General features: G+C 40.8%; 3 protein-coding genes across 4 annotated transcripts; 2 read left to right on the forward strand and 1 right to left on the reverse strand.

Moving 5' to 3' along the window:
• Positions 1 to 179: 179 nt before the first annotated feature.
• LOC141903810 (thioredoxin, mitochondrial-like) lies at positions 180 to 20416 on the reverse strand. Of its 2 annotated transcripts, none has more exons than XM_074792134.1 (4): positions 20167 to 20416; positions 9623 to 9844; positions 8659 to 8782; positions 180 to 2248 (listed from the first exon to the last, which is right to left on the reverse strand). In XM_074792134.1, exons 2-4 carry the CDS (start codon positions 9832 to 9834, stop codon positions 2138 to 2140), a joined length of 447 nt encoding a protein of 148 aa, XP_074648235.1. In that variant the 5' UTR covers positions 9835 to 9844; positions 20167 to 20416; the 3' UTR covers positions 180 to 2137. The 2 variants fall into 2 exon arrangements, with proteins under 2 accessions (XP_074648235.1, XP_074648237.1); XM_074792136.1 differs by having other exon boundaries at positions 20127 to 20183.
• LOC141904369 (uncharacterized) lies at positions 11996 to 12772 on the forward strand. The gene has a single exon (XM_074792955.1). The coding sequence runs from the start codon at positions 11996 to 11998 to the stop codon at positions 12770 to 12772; it is 777 nt and encodes a 258-aa protein (XP_074649056.1).
• Positions 13085 to 15267, forward strand: LOC141904370 (uncharacterized). The gene is made up of 2 exons (XM_074792956.1): positions 13085 to 14523; positions 14757 to 15267. Exons 1-2 carry the CDS (start codon positions 13085 to 13087, stop codon positions 15265 to 15267), a joined length of 1950 nt encoding a protein of 649 aa, XP_074649057.1.
• Positions 20417 to 21427: the final 1011 nt, after the last annotated feature.

Below are 21427 nucleotides of genomic sequence, written 5' to 3' on the forward strand. Positions count from 1 at the left end.
GTACAGTGTGCTTTTGAAAAAAATTTTGTTAAGCAAAAAAGTGGGGCGGCTTTGGCCACCCCTGTTGCGACGGCCCTGTTTAAACTAAGGTCCAGATCCACCCCTGACTAGAGAATCTGCAATCAGTGAATTTGTCAACATTGAGGGAAACTTGAAATGAACAACAAACTTCATTATATTCTTATATTTTCATAAACCAATGAATATCACTATTTGTATCAAAAATTACATTCTAAATTGGGTAGTCAACCTCAGGTAATCCATAACACTGTGCGGATGAAGTGATGTTCAGTTAGGAGATAATCCTTTTATTCTATGAATTAATAATAGTAACCTTACCAACCTAACTCATAATTCATAAGCTTGTCTCTGTATTATCAAAAATTAGTTATTTTTGCCCTTTAAATTAGGACTACAGTCATATCTCGATACACCGCCAACCTCTATTACTGCCCACATATTTCAAAATACTGAACAGCCGTATCTCAAATGCATTACAAAAATCCCGATTTACCGCCACCGCAAATGAATTTCCTTCCTACATTCCTATACAAACACATACATAATCCATTCGATATTCCGTTCGCCAGTGAAAAAAATCGATTAGGTTATGATATACAATACAGTCATGCCTGAACCATAACTCAGTTCTAAGGTACAATCTACGAGCGAGATAGGTAGGTACAACAATACATTAACAAGTAGAGTAGTGATAGATGGTGCTGTGGCTTGAATGTCCTGATACCGATCCGCCATCTGAACTAAAAGTGCGCTGCAGTAGTACTGTAGGCCTTTTCCGGTTAGCTCGTGAGTGGATATGTGGTGCCTGCCGTGTGTACATGGCAATTGATTTTATTTATCATTGAAAACTTAAACGTTATTAGACTGATATGACAGCTCTTGGGTCATCTGAATAAGATACAGACCGTGGGATTCAAACCTGATGGCATTGAGACACCGTGGCTAGCGAGTTTAGCGATTCCATCAGGTTCAAATCCCTGCCCGGGGTAGGATGAAATGATGGTACAGGAATGGAACGCTTGTAATAAATACCCCGATACACCACCATACTCGCTATACCGGCAAAATCACGAATCCCCGATGTGGGCGGTGTATCGAGATATGACTATATGATATGCCCTATTTTGGGGTGCAACCCGACCTAAATAAGATCCTAGATCTGCCCTTGTAGTCTGTATGAAGAATGATTTAAGCCAAAAACCAGTATAATAGTTGCATAACAGATGTATAATTTGCCTCTTGTGGCTACATTTAAGGACACTAGAAAACTATCTGAAACATCAGGCACCATCCACGGAGAAGAAGGTCAAGGACACCCGGTGCATCTTATTTTAGTTCTTAGAATAAGTACAGTGGAACCTCGTTACAACAAACTTTGGGGCACCAGAAAATCTGTTTATTATAACCAATACAGTAAACTCTGCCTAAGTCGGATCAATTTGTACCCGATCATTTCGTCTGACATAGCCGGAATCCTACTTGGAAGATCAATTTTTTTAAATATTTTGGAACTCATTTATTAAGGACTAATATAAGGTTTATTCACTGTAAAAACTGTTATATGCAGAAAAAAAGTAAATGAATTATCAAATGTGTACTATTTGAATAAGTTACCTCAGTTTTTGCCACAGGGGCTCATATTAGAAGTTTGGGGGTGAACTGTTGCTTAGATCCTCCAATATCGAAGACCAAGGTACTATATATATCTTTTTATATACTTATGGTGCCGTGCAAGATCAATATCAGTGAAATGGTCATCAGTAAGTAGTAAGTAACGAAAACGACATTGCTACGAGATAGGCGATTATCCGACTTGACCGGCTATGGCTTAGGCGAATACGAAAGCATTACTTCATATAGTAAACAGAAAATTCTTTTTATATTGCACCGAGTTGAGCGGTTATACGACTCAGCCGGATCCGACTAAGAGTTTACTGTAGTGAAAACAGAAATTGAAAGGGAATAACATTACAATGTACTTACAAATGGCTCCTGTCCTATTTATTAACATGAAATTAGCGCTTATATGGTTAAACCTGGGACGCAATTACCAAGGTTGACTGTATCTTACATTAAAAACACTAATCCAGATCACACCAGAACAGACGATCGTGTACTATAAAATCTTAGCAATAAAATCATCGATTACGTCTTCCTCTTTCATTCCAACAAATCGGCCAATTTCTTGACCTGCTTTCATCGCTATCACTGTCGGTACTGCTTGAACCTGAAATAAATCACACAAATTATACCATCACCACAGTACTGTAGAGTAACAGTTCTAGGTCTAGTCTAGTACCTAGCCTTCGTTCCACAAACAACGTCTAGGGCGAAAGTGCTCGTATAATGTTAATTTTCATCCCTCATTTTGAGGGACGAGACTTCAAGCGTCTATTTCACCTCTTAAAACATGATCAACTTACCTCAAAAAGACTGTTCTGTAATCCGATGGAAGTTAACTATTCTTTGGGCATAAATTTATAATCCTAAATTGCTTTTGATGATCGTAGTAACTCAAAACTGACTTTTGACTAGTCGCCTCAGAAAATAGTTGAAGTGAAGCAACATAACAAATATGGTGGATTTCGTGTTGCATGATGGGAGGGTAATACGGATTCGGACTTAAACTAGGACTGACATTGATGCCAATGCAGACTGACATGATTTTAAATAATTTCACGATAGGATTGCATGTCAGCAGCTACGATTTTGTAATTGATTGTAATAACAAAATATGCCTCGTTACCACTTTAATATGGAAATACTTAGTTATTCTACTTACTATTCAACGCCCCATGGTGACCATATTCAAAACCCAATGACCTTGAAACTCACCACAAGCATAGAACATGTCACGAACTATAACTTTGTAATTGATCATGGTAACAAAATATGCCTAGGTACCAATATAATAAGGAAATACTAAGTTATTCTACTATTCAACGCCCCCTGGTGACCATATAGAATAACTAATGGCCTTAAAACTTGCCACAATCATAGATGATGTCATGAGCTACAACTTTGCAATTGATTGTGGCTACAAAATATGCATTGATACGAATATAATATAGAAATACTAAGATATTGCATTATTCAACGCCCCCTGGTGGCCGTATACAGAAACCAATGACCTTGAAACTCACCACAATCATAGAACACGTTATGAGCTACAATATTCTAAATGATTGTGGTAACAAAATACGCTTAGGTATCAATATAATGTGGAAAAACTTTTTCCCACTAACGAATGAGTACTGCTGACACCAAGATGGCCGCCAATTGCGTCATAATTGGCTGATGAAAAATACCTGTCTTAGCTATAAAACATCCCTTTCCAAAGAATACCCATCACAAATTGCAATGAGAAATGATAAACCAGTAGGAAGCTACAGGACTCAGAATTTGGGCCAAAATTAACATTTTTGGGCACTAAAAAGGTCATAGGACGGCCATCTTGAGTCATATCGACCCAATTTTTGTTATGCTGATGGGCCCTGGGGGGATTCACATATATCCGAAAGATCAAGGTAATTGATCAAAGCGTCTTCAAAATTTCCCCCAAAAAGTTCAAAAATGTGTAAAAAGTGCTGATTTTGGCGAACAACAATGGCTGCCAGTCGGCCATCTTGAATCTGACAGGGCCAGTTTTTGGGCTGAAGATGTGTCTAGGGTAGATACATGTGTAACCCAAATATCAAGACATTACCTTGAAGCGTCTTCAAAACTTCCCAAAATAACTGGATTCCGTCTACGGACGGACGGACGAAAAGTGAACGCAATAGCCCGCTGGGACTAAAGTCCCAAGTGGGCAAAAAATGTGATGCTATCAGTAAATCAGCCATGTGGCGAACACGGAAGTAAATTTCCGCATTTCGAAACCACATTTTCGTCAGATATCTTGATGCAACGTTACCTTATTCACAGGATATCAAAACTAGATGAATCATTGAACACATCGCACACAATAAATCGTTATATCATACGCCTTGAATATCAGTATTCGCGCTAGAAATGATGAATATCAACCTATTCAATCGTGCCGCCATTTTGTTTGTGAAATAACGCGCACCAGCTGATCCACCTTGTTCAATGTTATGATGTCGTGATGGAAGTCAAAACCGTATCAACACAAATATTATAGAACCAAGATTTTGTAGGGTTTCGCCTTTGAAAGCCCATAACTACCGAACCAAGCGTCTCATCTTGGCGATATAAAGTTCTTCTGACGCAAATAGCATTGAATTTTCACATGTGTTATTTTGGACGGTTAAAGATGCTGCATAAAAAAACGTGCTCAAATTAATCAAATTTTTGAAACTTTTTGTTAAATTTCTCAAAAAATATGAAACCCACGGCTTTCAACTTCGCGCAAAAGAAAAACCAATTACGAAATACATTTAATTTACAGACACTCGAAAGCTGGTGGACTCCTGCATTAAGCACTTATACGACCCCAGTCGTGTAGTGGTAGGAGCCATCATCTGCGGCGTCAAAGCGTTCATTGCGTCAAGACGTGGCTGTACCCTGTCGAGACCCAGGTTCCGGTCTTTGTCGAGAGAACTAAAGTCAATGGTTAACGAATGTGGTGGGTCAGGATCTCGACCCGAAGCTTACACGCCTCGAGGAACGGGTAGTTGACTGTACAAGGGCTGGAAGTCACCAGATGTTTTCCTGATTGCCCATCCGGGTGAGGGTATCGGCGGTCTGATCCAGACCGTACAGCAGAGTCATGTTACCTGTTCAGCGGTTGTGTTCAACCACGGTGTTAACGACATCCGGGATAATTGGGAGACCACCGAGCACCTATACCAGTTATATGCCATGCTGGCCAAACGATATTCTGGTATTCCTCTTTTTCACTTGGAAGTCCCGAGGTCGTCTCCCGGTATACGGAAAATCGGGGAACACATTCGTCGGACGGATGCATAAATGTCCACTCGGTAAGAGCAGGTTTCATCCAGATCGACCACCTTGACCTGAATGACAACGACTTTGTAGCAGAGATGCTAGGGCCAAAGTACCAAAATTCCGGAATTTAGAACGGGGGGGGGGGTCTGAAAAATTCTCCCCCAGGAAAAATTTTGCGTTTTTGCATCGCCGGAGATGCAGTATCACGATCGGCATCTTTCATCTGAAAATATGACGGCAGGCATTCGTTGTGCTTCACATCCCTCGCTGCCTTCTTATGCCGCGCGCTATCCGGGTGACGAAGAATATCTTTTTTCCCGCCACTACCGTATTTGACCTGGTCTTTACAAACGACGCAGTACGCCACGCCAGCTAAGTCTAACTTACGAATGTAGTTCGATAAGTAGTCCCCGTTACTGTCCTTACACTCTAGCCAGTGCCAGTTAAATTTATTTTTTATACCGCTGTCAATTGCCTTTATATCGGCCGACTCCCGACTGACAATCTTTCCGTGCGTGCTCATTTTGCAGACCGCCCCGCTTGACAGCTGCAGGCAAAAAGAAAGTTACAAAGCTGCGTGCCTCAGGACATAGCACGCGCATGGTCATAATTAAGATGATATTTATTAAATATCATCTTAATTATTACCACGTGCATCTTCACATTGTTGGCCGTCAGCGGGACGATGTACAACGGCGCGTAAAGATAATTGTAAATGGCGTCACAACAGTGGCGCTCCACCTACGCACGCACAGATACCACCACAAGCACACATATATACATTGTAGCAGAACATCCTTGGAAACGGAGACCAAGATAAAATAACACAGAAGCGACGACGAGTACAAGCAAACGAACGCTTTTACGGTCCGTGCCATTACTGGTTGCCGCGAGGAATTCTCACCCAATTTCCGGAATTGACATCGGCGATCCTAAATTTCCGGAATTCCGGATATTTCCGGAAAACTAGCATCTCTGTTGTAGGTATACACTACCGCAACAAGGCGATGGAGATCGTAGGCGACCATGTAGTCAGGATGGTGAAGGCGCATTTAGATGGGACGTGGTACCCCCACCACACCTAATTGGGGTCAATTTGGAATTGCATTGGTATGCACTGGACACCTGCCAATGGTACTCCGCTGCATTCTGCTTGCTTCCCAGTTGCCCTACCTGTTCGGACACCTAATGGTACCCTGTTGCGTTTTTCCTTCGCAACCAGCCTTACCCTGCACATCTGTGAACATTTTGTCTGCCGAGTGTTTTTGCTATTCATCTTTTCAGGTTTCCTAACCGGATAGCCCCGGAGGGCTCCACACGCTCAAGTTAGGGAGTTGCCGGACAGGGACCATCAAAACCGAAGTTGTTCAAGCGTTGAGATTGTAAATACCTGTATATAGCTGGAGTAACGTGTAAATAGTGTGTAGTGATTCGCAAGGATGGCCAACGCGGATTGCAATACCTCTCGTGGTTGCATCCCTGGGAACACCTTTTAATGGTTGCCCAGGCTTTATCCGTTTGTTTCACGTTTGTAACGACCCTGGTGGATTTTCGATAAGGATCAAGTAGGTGGTACGTCGGTGGCCACGATGGAGAAGGCATCATTTACCACGGCAATGGAGGAAACGGCATCCATTGCGAACAATTTAGCAGAACATTTAAATTTATAGGACTGTGCCGGTAATCCGAACGTTTAGTTGTATATCTTTTCCAGGAGTCGAGCCACGGCCTCGACTCATTTTAGGGAGGGGGTGGTGTGACAGACTAGGCTTAACCGAGTCCGTATCCTTTGTTTAGTTTAGTCCGTATATGTATTTTGATGTAAACCTGTAAGACCGGAAGCGGTCCCTTACAATCGGGTGAAGAAGCCATTGTTGTATCCTATTGTTCATGTTTATTGATGGAAATCGGTCCACAAAAGGAGGCATCCCATCCACATTTGTAAATTGAGGCGACCGAAGAGATTTGTTACACTTGTGGTAGAACCAAAACCACCCATATTGCAAATGCCAAAGCAGATGATATTTCAGTTACGAACATTAACTTTTTGCGTCATCAACCGTTTGTCCTTAGAGTTGATGGGTCTACTGTCAAAATGACAATAACATAATCCATTAACAGTGGGTAGAGGAACTTAGTTGTATAGAATATAAATCATCCACCAAATTGAATTTTCTCTGCAGGTTCACTATTTTACCCAGGGTGATGCTTCAAGTGTTGATTATACCAGTCTCGAATGCGCAGTGCGAGAGAATCTTTAGTATCGTTAGAAAGAATCGAAACGACTTCAGAGCCTCATTAGGGCAAAAGACAATGGAAAGTTTGGGTAGATACATGTGTAACCCAAATATAAAGACATAATATCGGAACATCATCTTCAAAACATCCCATAGTAACTGGATTCCGCTCCGACGAACGGACGGACGCTATGACAGACGAAAAGTGAACTCAATAGCCTGCTGGGACTAAAGTCCAAAGTGGGCTAAAAGCCAATACAAATAATTCGCCCTCCTTCATCACTCATCAGTAAATATTCTGATGAGAAATTAGGGTATTTCTTTGTATGGCCTTATCTAATAGGATTTTGTGTGCAGGCCGACAACTTTCGACAAATGATTTAGTTCTGCTAATGTATAATTCATAAGCAAATATAAGGCACAAACAACTATTACAACATAATGCATAGTTTCAAATTTTTCATTTACTTAGATCTTGGTTAGTATATAAGTTCGTCAAATTTTCAAATTTACTTTGTTGATTCTTAATATTTATCCATTGTCGACAATATAAGGCAATATATACAGGGCTCAAAATAAGGAAAACCACTCACATGCCCGAGAGGCAAGTTACATCTCTACTAGCCCTCCAGATATTCCACTAGCCCTTCTCACTCTTAGTGAAGCCAAAAAAATTGACTGTTTAAACATGAGAAATCCCATAGTAATTCAGCCAGCCAAAAATGCTAAGTTCTTGAATATAGAAATGTATATATATTTGAGTAACGTTTAGGCTAAAAACGATAAGCTATCATCAGGCCAGGCGTACTGAATATGAATGGATTGACAAGATATTTTATACAGGAATGTAACAAAGGAACTAAGTGAGTGATTATAAGTTGAATACAGATTAAAGGAATTAAAAACAATGTCCTGAAAACAATAGTAAAGTACAGAGTAGGTAATTGACAAATTAGAGGGGTAATAGTCTTTAGCCGCAACGTCGCTCAAATACATATACATTTCTAGCCAAGAACTTTGCATTTTTTGGTATTATTGTTGGACTTTATCGCATTTATTCATTATACACAAATATTTTTAATCTTATCGACTCAATTGACTGTTTCACGTAACCCGACCAACCCTATGGTAATATTGCCAGCTCTGTATCACTTTTAAGTGATTACTTCTGTAAAAGCAATCTTAAAATTTTATGAAGGTGGGCATGTGTGCACTGCATCATTACGCCTACATGACAGGCATAAACTGGTTAAATATATAGGCCTATTTCAGGAAGAAAATCCCTCATATCTATGCTTTGTGCTTCCAACAAAAAACCCACTTGCCCAACAGGCAAGTGACATTTTGACAACGCACTAGCCCAATGAGAAATCTACTCGTCCGAGCTTATTTTGAACCTCATACATACATACATACACATATACATACACATACACATACAATGTTATTTCTAAAGGCATCAATAAACTTTCAAGTAAGGGTTTTTGTTTACCTGATATTTGAAAGCTATTTCTTCATTTTCATCGATATCTATTTTCGCTAGTTGTAACTTGCCATCATGTTTGGTCACCAGTGATTCTAATCGTGGTCCTAATAGTTTACACGGACCACACCAACTACAAACAAACAGCATACGTGCACAGCGGTGATATATCAATACACAGATCAGAGATACAGTCAACATTTGAGCAATTTATCAAACACGCACATAAGCGATATGTAAAAGGACTGGACATGGGCGTCCCTAGGGGAGGTTCGGTCGTTCGAACGAACCCCCTTTTTGAATCTTTAAACGTCGGCACATTGCTAAATTAGCAAAATAAAATCAATATATGTTAAGTAAACTGTGACCAGTCTACTTATCGGCCGAAGATTGCACCAGAACACACCTGCTTGCACGAAATTTTCAAAAATTTTCCGGGGAGGACCCCCTATTTCTAAAATCAAACTCCCCCAAAAAAATCCTGGGGACGCCCATGCTGGATTGCCAATTTGGCATCCTAAGTTAACACTTTTTTGTCAATGCATAATTTCTTAACTAGGCCTACTGGTCCAAGAACACTGTACTTGACAATTTGACCTCAATATTCAAGGCCCTCGGTGTACAGCAGAGTACCGATACGCTTAACTCAGTCAATTCCCCAAGTACCGATCCATTTGGGAATAATATGTACAAAATTTACGATTGGGTCAGATTTCATAAGTCGGAATAAGATATCTCAGTCCTTTTAAGAAATTGTAGTAGGCCTATATTTTCATACGGGAAGCCGGTATGTCTAACTCAGATAAAAATGTACGTAAAATTACGAAAAGTGAACACAATAGACGGATGGGACTTAAGTCCCAAGTGGGCTAACAGGTTAAGTCCAAAATCATATGCATTAACTGAGGTTGATCGTAGACTATGATAAAAAGGCCTAGAGCATTGAATTATTGAATGAATGTAAGTTACATACGTGGCGTGAAAATCAACGATGACTGGAGTTTTACTATCGAGAACTCGATCTTGGAAATCATCAGAATCTTGAACATTAAACGAGATATTTCTGCTGTATATACTGTTGCAGAGGTATGCAGCAGAGGGGTACGTCGGGTTGCGGAGCCTGAAACTGTTGACGCCGCTCCGGAATAACTGTATCAATCCCTGTCTCATAGCAGCACCAGCCATCTCTCACTGACTGAAATATACAATGAGCAACTGCACAGTGAAACCGAGAGTCTGAGAGATAAGAAGGCCCACTCAGGCAACATGAAGTATGAGACCGCTGAGGCTTGTCACATTTCATTCACTTATGTACTGGTCCAATCCCGAAGACCGATCCTTAAAATCGCAAACATAGATAGTGGTCATTAGTGTGGATCAGTCATCATTATCATTAACATATATATTATTGAATGTGACAAGCCCATGAGAGTGAGACTGGGCAAGGTTGACCACAGTCATTCTAGAGAAACTGAAAGTAAAGTGATCTAGTTTGTAGCACTACCACTGCTGCTATGTCGGGAATTGTTATATGTCAGTTACCAGTAACGCACTCCCCTCAGTTCATGTAACCCCGCCTATGTAAGCCCCGCATGAAGTTATGCTGTAGCGAGTAGATAAATAAATCAGAGTTTACTTAGACACCAAACACATCGGTCGTTGTTCACCTCTCCGGCGGTCTTGCTTATTTTACTCAAACCTGGACCATTTAATGTGGCAATCATAGCCCACATTTTGGTGCCGTGACCAGGATATACAAGCAGTAAATTCGGAAACTCAGCCAAGATGCCGTCGAAAGAAGAGATAATGCGAAATGCGCAAATTCGACAGATGACGAAACTTTTTGATCAGGCGAGGGAGTTACTTCATTCGGAAAGTGACGAAAGCCTAGACAAATTGTCTGGCGTCATAACTAGAATACGTACAAAATTGGAAGTTATCGCAGGATATGATTCGGAACTGATTGCGAACGCAGAGTTAGGGAAACTCGAAGACCTCGTGTGTGAAACCGATGATTATATGAACGCAATAAACATCGAACTATCAACCTTCATCGGATACCTCGAACGGAAAAAGAATCAAATCGAACCGACAACGCGCATGAAATCCGAGCAACAAAAAACTGCGAAAAGACCGATCCAGTTGCCGAAGTTATCTTTGCCAACATTCGATGGCGATATTCTGAAATGGCAAACGTTCTTCGAAGGGTTTTTCTCGGCAGTTGATAGTGATGAGAACTTAACGAATATCCAAAAGTTCCAATATCTATCCGCACAGCTAAAGGGCGACGCTGCAAAAACGATCGAAAACCTGAGTTTAACAAACGAACATTATAATCAAGCTTTGGAACTTTTGTTAAACCGGTACGGGACACCACACAAAATTGTGGCCGCATACATGAAAGCGTTGTGGGAGCTTTCACCACCGAGTGATCGCGACAACTCACTTCGGAATTTCTATGACTCTCTGGAATCTTATATTCGTGGATTAAATTCACTCGGAAAATCCGAAGAATCGTACGGAGATCTGTTAGTACCCATCATAATGGAAAAACTACCGAGCGGAACTAAACAACAGATTACCAGAGACCACGGCAACAATGCTTGGAGCCTGACTGAACTAAGAAAGTCACTCCTTAAAGAAATTGAGGCCTTCGAGGCTAGTATCGAAAGCCTTACGATAGAGGATGATTTTCCCGCCAATTCGCCGACCGTGGGAGCGTTCGCAGTAACGGCGAAAAACAGACAATTTTTCACGGGAAAACGATCGAAAATGTGCGTTCTGCAAAAAGATCAATCACGTTGCGGTGGACTGTAAAACGTTTCCAGATGCTGAAAAACGCAGAGAAATTGTTGCTAGGGATAATTTATGCTTTAATTGTCTCTCGAGCGGTCACAAATCGACGAAATGCTTATCGAAAAACAGATGCAGAGTTACAAACTGCGGCAAAAAGCATCACACATCAGTTCATTTAGATGCAAAATCAACCACACCTGTGGTCGCAAAATCAACCGATGAGAAAGCTGACAGGGATTGACATCAGTATCTGGGCGCCGCCGATGGAACAGTGTTATTAAAAACAGCTATCGCGAACGCAAAAAGTCGCGAAGGCGTAACGACTAACGTAAACATCTTGTTCGACGAGGGCGCTCAGCGGAGTTTTATTACTCAAAGAACAGCCGAAAGATTATATATAAACAGTGAAGAAACCGAAACTATATCGATCAACACATTTGGCGCGAAACAATCAAGTGCGCGGTCACTGATTGTTGCGAACTTTACACTATGTTCTGACGAAACCGACATACCGATAACGGCGTTAATTGTTCCACAAATTGCGTCGACAATGCGAAACCAAACCGGCAGATCTATCAAAGATTTACCGTATCTGAAATGTTTGAAATTAGCGCATCCGTTTTCTACCGAATCACACTTCGAAATCGACATTTTAATCGGTGCCGATTTCTATTGGTCAGTGGTCGGTAACCACACAATCCGCGGAAATGGACCCACGGCAGTATCTTCGAAATTAGGGTATCTTCTCTCTGGACTGCTTAGTGATTGTGATCCAATAAATTCCGCACGAGTTTACAACGTGGATGTTACGTCACATCGTTCGGAGGAAGTCAACCTCCAAAAATTCTGGGATCTCGAATCCATAGGCGTAACTGATGCAACAGATGCGGCTTCAAAAGAATTCAATCTACTCGACTACTGTCAATCAAGCCTGACGACATCCGACACGGGACGGTATACTGCGAAGTTGCCGTGGAAGAGTGGAAACGCCCCTCTTCCGACAAATTATTATGTTACTCGAAACATAACACAATCGATGATTCGTCGGCTATCGCCGCAAATTCGAAATGTTTACCACAACATTATCATGGATCAATTATCGCGAGACATCATCGAAGAAGTCACAGATGATGACCGAAACATAGGTCATTATTTACCGCATCGCGCGGTCAAGAAGGAATCGTCAACAACCCCTATCCGTATCGTCTATAACGCGTCTTTATCGACCGCGGGAAACCCTAGTTTAAATGATTGTTTGGAGACCGGTCCGACGCTGCTGAATGACCTCGGTTCAATCCTGATCAGATTCAGGTTGCATAAATTCTGATTGTCGGCGGATATCGAAAAGGCGTTTCTTCAAGTTGGTCTGCACGATGATGATCGCGAGTATACGAAATTTCTATGGTTGACTGATCCTAAGAATCCAGAAAGTGAACTCAAAACCTATCGCTTCAAGGTTATATTGTTCGGCGTGGTGAGTTCACCCTTTATATAAAATGCTACTGTTCGTTTTCATCTAAATAATTATAATAACCATGTATCACGTGACTTAGTTAAAAATATATATGTCGACAACGCGATTAGTGGATGTGAATCTGAGAGCGATCTCATGAAATACTATACGAATATCAATAGCATAATGAAAAACGGCGGATTTAAACTTCAGTCTTATGCTTCTAACTCTTTGTTACTAAAGGCCAAAGCAGATTCCGATGATTTATCGGACGAGAAAACTATTGTTTCTACGCTCGGACTCCAATGGGATACGGTGAATGATACGCTGTCATTCAAAAACAAACAAGCGTTCGCCAATCCTGACTTGATTACCAAACGCGAAATCGTTAAGGCTGTCTCGAGCCTTTATGACCCGTTAGGATACGTCTCGCCTGTCCATATTAAGTCGAAGATGTTCGTACAGCAGTTGTGGACGGAAGGTTATGAGTGGGACGAAACCCTACCCGAGCGCGTAGTCGAATCGTGGATCTCGTTGATAACGGAATTGCGTGAAATTAGCGAAATACGCGTTGATCGACGCTACTCGAAATCGGAAGCGAAATCGGAAGCTAAGTACGAATTGCACACTTTCTGCAATGCGAGCCAATTTGCATACGGCGCTTGCGTCTATCTAAAACGTGGAGATCAGACGGTACTCGTCATGTCTAAATCGCGTGTGGCACCTGTTAAAAAACATACGATACCGCAGTTAGAATTAATGGCCGCGTTAGTCGGAATATGTAACGTAATAGATCAGAACGATTTCACTTCGTTAACAAGGCTATTACGCGTAACCGCGCTAGTTCGACGATTTATTAAAAAGTTAAGACGCGAAAACCATGAATCGGATGAAATAACTGCTAACGAAATAGCAAAATGCGAAGATCTATGGAACAAAGGTGTTCAATCGAGTTACTTCAATGACGTGAAAGTTAGTTTAGAACATAAATCTAAGAAAAGGCCATCACCCGTAACGAAACTTCGTTTGTTTTTAGAAGATGATATCATTCGTGTTGGAGGCCGTCTCCATAACGCGCCCATCGGATACGATGCAAAGTTTCCGATATTGTTACCTCATTGTAGATATAGTGAATTAATCGTACTGGATTCCCATAATAAGGTCAAACACCTCGGTACAGAATCTACTATAACCGTAGTCCGACAAAAGTATTGGATTACTCGTGTTCGTCAAGTGGCTCGGAAGTTGTTGAGAAAATGCGTCATATGCAAATATATCACCGGTAAACCGTACTCGTTACCAAACTGTGCTCCGTTACAATCTTCGCGTTTGAAAGAGGCTCCACCCTTCACCGTCTGTGGTTTAGATTTCACCGGTGCACTACATCTTCGGTCGAAATCCGGGGAGGAGTCACTCGCGTATATATGCTTGTTTACTTGCGCGAACACGCGTGCCATCCATCTGGAAGTGGTAACGGACATGACTACGTCAACATTCCTACACGCGTTGAGGAGAATGGCTGCCAGACGTTCGTTACCACAGAAAATAATATCGGACAACCAATCAACCTTTATTGCGAGTAACAATGCTATCAAAAAGATATACGAATCGATCGAAACCCGAAAGTACTTCAGCCTACACCGATCAGAGTGGGTCATGATAACTCGTCGAGCCCCCTGGTTTGGTGGATTTTACGAAAGGCTAGTTGGAATAACAAAAACCGCGATCAAAAAAGTTCTGGGGCGTGCGCGAATATCCCTGCTGGAATTGATTACGATCGTATCAGAGACTGAACAAGCTGTAAATAATCGCCCGATATCGTACTGTTCATCGCGAGTTTACCGCATCTGTTCGTAAGTTACGATGAACTGACCGACCCGACGCTTGGAAATGTGCCGTCAGAATTTGAAAAACGTTCGGTGCGAATCGGTTCATTAAAACAACATCTGTGGAAACGTTGGGCTGAGGAATACGTAACAGCCCTACGCGAAAGACACATCCAATTTAAAAATCGCGGATTAACTGGAAATACCATCAGAAAGGGTGATGTCGTGTTAGTACACGACGACAATCATAATTCGCGTCTGAAATGGAAACTAGCACTGGTCGAGGAACTCGTTCCGGGGAACGACGGCTTAGTTAGAACCGCTGAGATCAAAATTTCGAATGGCAGGACTAATCGACCAATTAGCAAACTCTACCCTCTTGAAGTGCGCGCCGCAGATCCCTCGAACACGTGCAAACCGGACTCAAACGTAAATTCTGCACCCGTCACACGTCATTCGACGAGAAAGGCAGCTGCCGAGGCTAGAAATAACATCAGTAGATGGGCTAAAACGTGCTGTCTGATACATGTAGTAGTTAATTAATTGATAACCGCTCAGGTCAACGCTAGGTCACTCGGACCTAAACAACAAACACAACGCAATGTAATAGACTGTATTATCTTAGTTTTAGAATTAATTTCAATTATACACATCATTTTTAGTTGTCAGTAGTTCCTTATCTGACTATCATAAATTTATAACAATATACATGCATCATTTATTCGAATATCGATATTATTTAGTTGTAGTAACATTTTTCTTAATTACATCTATCTAGTAATTTTCTGTCGCCCGGGAGAATGTCGGGAATTGTTATATGTCAGTTACCAGTAACGCACTCCCCTCAGTTCATGTAACCCCGCCTATGTAAGCCCCGCATGAAGTTATGCTGTAGCGAGTAGATAAATAAATCAGAGTTTACTTAGACACCAAACACATCGGTCGTTGTTCACCTCTCCGGCGGTCTTGCTTATTTTACTCAAACCTGGACCATTTAATGTGGCAATCATAGCCCACATGCTACTCGTGAAGAATGACCAAAGGCCACAGCAACAAGCAAATTTGAATGTAAAATAAATCGTAAGAGGTCAGACTTACTATTATGGGTGTAGGCCATGGGCCTGACAAAAAGTTTTTGACCCCAGTATCCTTAAGGTACTACATAAAACTAGGAGTCCAGGGACATCATGGGAAGTGGTTTCAAATGCTCAACAATCTAACAATTTCAATATTCAACGCCCCCTGGTGACCATATACAAAATCAATGACCTTGAAACTCACCACAATCATAGAACATGTCAGCAGCTACAATTTTGTAATTGATTGTGATAACAAAATATGCCTCCTGTAATATGGAGATACTCAAGTTATTCTACTATTCAACAACCCCTGGTGACCATATGCAAAACCCTATGACCTTGAAACTCAACACAATCATAAAAAATGTCATGAACTACAACATTGCAATCCCTTTCCATATAGAATACCCATCACAAATTACAATGAAAAATAGCAAACCAGTAGGAAGCTACAGGACTCAGAATTCTGACCAAAATTGACGTTTTTGGGCACTAAAAAGGTCATAAGACGGCCATCTTGCGTCCAATCCACCCACTTTTCTTATGCTGATGGGCCCTTATGGGATTCAAATATATACCAAAGATCAAGGTAATTGGTCAAAGCGTCTTCATAATTTCCCTCATAATGTTCAAAAATGTGTAATACGTGCTGATTTTGGCGAACAACAATGGCTACCAGTCGGCCATCTTGATTCTGACAAGGCCAGTTTTTGGGCTGAAGATGTGTCTAGGGTAGATACATGAGTAACTAAAATATCAGATTCAGATATACCTGGATTCCATCTACAGACGGACGAAACGGACGAAAAGTGAACGCAATAGCCCGCTGGGACAAAAGTCCCAAGTGGGCTAAAAAAGATTTCCCAAGTCCCAAGTGGGCTGAAATGCCAGCAACTGAGCAAGTCTGAGAGTTTACCCAGTCCAGGCACTCACCAATGGGCTTGGGATACAGTTCCTGAGACCAGTTGCACAGTTGTGACTTACGTCCAAAAGTGGTCTTAAATCTTAAGTAGTCTTAAGACTGGTCTTAAAGGCCCACTGGCAGTATAAAAGCCCAATCAATGTCAGACATGGCAGTATCTTTGAACCCGTGGAGCAGTGAGGAGCTCCAATGGTGGAAACTGGAATTCTCCTATTTTCTCTGTCAGTTATCCGATTTGGATCCTCCTTTTTGTCAGACATATATACTAATGTATAATATATCCATTTCTGCAGTTAAAATTATGTTTTAGACCCTCCTCTTCGAGTAATTAAGCAATTTCGTTGGTATTTTCTTCAAAATTTGAATCTTTGAATGACGTAAAGGGAGGAGTTATCCAGTGAATCAGCGTAGCTTGCATGGCACAGTAACAGTAACATGATACCCTAGATCATCACTACACATAAACAAAAATATAGGCTAATTCATAGTACCAAAATCTCACTACAACAAACTTTTTTCCCGATCAAGGAATCAGTCTGAAATTTCATACACTTGTTAAGTGTTATGCCCAAATTTCATCAAAATCGGATAAAAAATTCTTTAATCTTGGTCCTTTGCTTACAGAAAATGATCACAAGCTTCAGATTTTCATCCCCAATAAGACTGCACCATTTAAAAGTACCTCAGAACTTTATATGAAAATTCATGAATTTGTCAGATATTACAGTGTGTGACCTCTACAGTTACAGTTGTAACCCACCCTTACTCACTGTAAACATCATCAACATGTTACTGTAGCTAGTGGGACGGCCCATCTCAAGTGCTTACCACCCGGTTTACTACTGCTCATACCAATGGGCCTTTAAGTAGTTAGATTGGCTATAGAACTAAGTTGGTCTTAGACTGGTCTTAAATCTAAGTCATGACTATGCAGCCAGCCCGTGGGGTTTTTGATAGTGTATCTGTGTTTTGAGTGGTTATTCTGCCATAAATCCGAGAAAAATGTCTAGGTACTGATACGTTTAAAAGATAATGGCCATTGGCACCACACAGGGCGACCTCACAAAAAACACTAACAAACTTCGTTTATCAATCTAAAATTAAAACTTTTATTTTATGACACTTACTAGTGATATGAGTTAAGGTCGGTATCAGACGGTTTTTGTCTGTATTGGACGGTTTTGGTCGGCGTTTAGAACTACCCCCTGTGTAGGGTGGTTGCTAGTCTAGTACCTAGTCGTTGTTCCCCAAACAACGTCTAGGGCGAAAGTGCTCATATAAGGTTAATTTTCGTCCCTCATTTTGAGGGACGAGGCTTTGAGCGTCTATTTCACCCCTTAAAACACCATCAACTTACCTCAAACTGACTGTTCTGTAATCAGACGGAAGTTAACTATTGTTTGCGCATAAATTTGTAATCCTAAGTAGCTTTTGACTATCGTAGTAGCTCAAAAAATAGTTGAAGTGAGCAACATAACAAATATGGTGGCTTTTTGTGGTGCATGAGGGGAGTGTAAATTACGGATTCGGACTTGAACTTGGACTGACATTAATGCCAATGGAGATATTATTCTTGTTTCAAAATCTTACTGTTAAAATTGACAAAATTTTTATAAATCAACAAAAATTAACATTTAGAGTAATTTTAGAGAGACATTGAGAATTTTCACATTTTATTAATTTAGTCCGCATTGGAAATCCCGATTGTGGCAATCAATTTAATTCAAATCAAATCAATAAATTCTCTGGTTCGCGATTTAAATCATCAAAAATATTATTATAAAACACGTTTTCAAAGTCAACAAGGTAACTAATTAATTTATTTTAGTACAAAGGTTTGATTTGACACTAAAATCAGTTGTTGCATTGCAATTAACAGGAGTAAACCTCTATATGATACTTGAGCGTCAGACGTTGTACGGAACCGTAACAACGACTGGTATTCAGACTATAGTCTGTCACACATGCTCTTCGTGCGACGTTTTGATCCGTAATTTCGTTAATAATCAGTTGATCTGTAAATATTATGCATCAATTTGTTCAGTAAGGAATTTGCATACAGAAATAAATCATGAACTGGCAGAAATTTGTTTGTGTTTTCTTCTATCTGCGATAGTTTACCTAGCATACGCTCGCGTAATGCTGAAAAACGGCTTTTATGGCCCGTCACGTGGCGCCACCTGCTGTATTTTGATATGCTAATGAGCAGGTGATGACGTCACTGTAACGTTTTCCGAGCGTCCGCGGAGCGGATTTTTCAGCATTACGCGAGCGTATGCTGAGTAAACTATCGCTCATAAATGAAAACAAAAACAACTTTAGTGATAAAGGTAGATAAACCAATTATTAACGAAATTACGGACCAAAACGTCGCACAGAGAGTAGGTGTGACAGACAGTAGGTGGTTGCCATCTTCACCCGTCAAGGGATTCGAACCCACTAGGCCTACACTAAAGCTGTTCCCCGAACCCCTTGACCTCACGAGTCGTTGGAGTCGTTACAAGCTTGTTACTTCTGTTGGTTTTCCTGTCAAATGGACCAATCAGCGAACATTTTACGGAACAAGGAAGTATTTCGCAAATCGATATATGACGTCATGCGCAACAGCGCCATGATGAAATCACGCTTCGTGGGGGCTGGTGGAAGCTAGTTCGGGAGTGATACCGGACCCCTGGCAAGCGAGGATGGGTGGTTGCAGGTTGGCTCCCTATGCTATAGGCCTAATGTCTATTTATTAATTGATGAGACCTGTTTTTCTTGGATATTTTGCTCACTTTTTGGGGTACATACCTCATTTATGTCTTAACAGAATGCCAAAAATCGCGGACAACAACTGAATATCCGATATATTTCCAGTTCTGTACCAATTAGATGGATTGGCAAAAAGACTCCTTAAGTCCAGTTGAATGAGAGAGAAAATCCTCCATTTTGTCAAATTTCTTGGATTTGAACATTGTTACCATGCCTACGCCACCCTGATTTAGTTGTTGAGACCCCACAAGAAAAATAACTTCATTTCGTAGGCATGGTGACAATGTAAAAATTCAAGAAATTTGACAAAATGGAGGATTTTCTCTCTCATTCAATTGGACTTAAGGAGTCTTTTTGCCAATCCATCTAATTGGTACAGATCTGGAAATATATCGGATATTCAGTTGTTGTCCGCGATTTTTGGCATTCTGTTAAGACATAAATGAGGTATGTACCCCAAAAAGTAAGCAAAATATCCAAGAAAAACAGGTCTCATCAATTAATAAATAGACATTAGTATGTATAGCCTTCTTCTTTCTTGGCTTTTTGGGGGTCAAAAAATTTTGCCCTGTTGTGGCGTAGGTTAGGTAAGCTTGGGTCAGATTATGAGACAGTTATCATCAGAATCTACTGCCCTGAACAATAGTTACATTAAATCTTCAACAGTAATCAATCACGCACGATACCCACCTTCCTTCGATTATCGTGAATTGAATTGAATATCATGTACTATCAGAGGACATACGAGTTATAACATAAGATATACGAGATACGATTGTTTTCAAGTCCGTCCGCTAGCTCCACCTAGGTAGCGCCGATTACAGTCATGCATGGATAACCCACAGGGGCTCGTATCATAAGTTTGGGGGTGAACTGTAGCTTGGATCATCCAGTATCCCTGGTTTATATATATAGTACGAGGGATACAGGATGATCTAAGCTTGTGGTAGAGATTCCACTAGAAACAGGATCGAGAACAGCTGGGAAGAATTCCGTGTGTACCATATAAGAAACTTTATTAGAGTGCCAAGTGGCGGGAAAGGGGGCTGCATGCAGAGTTACATATAGGTCATATTGATTGACAGTTCAGTCATATATATATATGAGCCATCCACGTTCCCGTCTCGACCCGTTACTGTCTCGACCCGTTCCCGTCTCGACCCTACCGTACAATAGCGCCACCACAGTCGATTATTTGAACTAAAACACTACGGCGCGTATCGGATTCGTTTTTCGCATGTGAACCTACCAACAATTTTAAAAAATCAAATTAGATTTTTGAAAACTTTTCATTGAAAAGATCGAATGATGGAAACGGTATAAGCTTAAGTGCAGATCCGCACCTCCCCGCGTAAACGGTTCAATCAATTACATTTAATATCAACACGTATTTCAGATTCAAAATTCAGCAATTCAGTGGTTTGCCATTGGTTAATTTTTAGATATCTTCACTAGAAAGATTTTAGCCTGGATTCTGTCATTCAGCAGATTGCGTCAATCACGAGAGGTGTGGATCTGCACTTACCAAGAAAACGCCTCCAATGTCAACAGAAGTAAAAATTCAAGATGCGAAGTAAGCAATTTCCCGTCGAGATTTCCTCCCAGAAATAATATATATTTACTGGTAAAGCTAAACTAATTTCAAATATAATCTTGAATGAATTACACGAGTGTAATTATTTTGGTTTCTAAAAAATAAAATCAACTTTCTTTAAATCTCTCAAACCGTTTTTTTCAAAAAACGACCCGGCCCGGGGCATTTTGTTTGGGGCATGTTTATTGCCATTAATCAATTCGAATTCATCAAATTTATGAAGAAAATTAATGTCTGAATTTTGCAAAAAAAATAAAGATGATTGTTAAATTCATGACGCGTTATCTTTCTCTACAGATCCCGTGGGTCTTTCTCCATGGACCCTATGTTCCTGTCTCGACCCTTCAAACCTGTCTC

Source organism: Tubulanus polymorphus, chromosome 4 (assembly GCF_964204645.1).
Source record: "Tubulanus polymorphus chromosome 4, tnTubPoly1.2, whole genome shotgun sequence".
In the NCBI taxonomy this organism is placed as follows: domain Eukaryota; kingdom Metazoa; phylum Nemertea; class Palaeonemertea; order Tubulaniformes; family Tubulanidae; genus Tubulanus; species Tubulanus polymorphus.

What these genes read in the sequence shown, in the direction of transcription:
- LOC141903810 (XM_074792134.1), bottom strand. Translation starts at nt 9,834, where the DNA reads ATGGCTGGTGCTGCTATGAGACAGGGATTGATACAGTTATTCCGGAGC. An exon ending in ATCGTTGATTTTCACGCCAC is followed by an intron (nt 8,783 to 9,622) that starts GTATGTAACTTA and finishes GTTTGTTTGTAG; the next exon opens with TTGGTGTGGTCCGTGTAAAC. An exon ending in AAATAGCTTTCAAATATCAG is followed by an intron (nt 2,249 to 8,658) that starts GTAAACAAAAAC and finishes GATTTATTTCAG; the next exon opens with GTTCAAGCAGTACCGACAGT.
- LOC141904369 (XM_074792955.1), top strand. Translation starts at nt 11,996, where the DNA reads ATGCGAAACCAAACCGGCAGATCTATCAAAGATTTACCGTATCTGAAA.
- LOC141904370 (XM_074792956.1), top strand. Translation starts at nt 13,085, where the DNA reads ATGAAAAACGGCGGATTTAAACTTCAGTCTTATGCTTCTAACTCTTTG. An exon ending in GAATCGATCGAAACCCGAAA is followed by an intron (nt 14,524 to 14,756) that starts GTACTTCAGCCT and finishes TCTGTTCGTAAG; the next exon opens with TTACGATGAACTGACCGACC.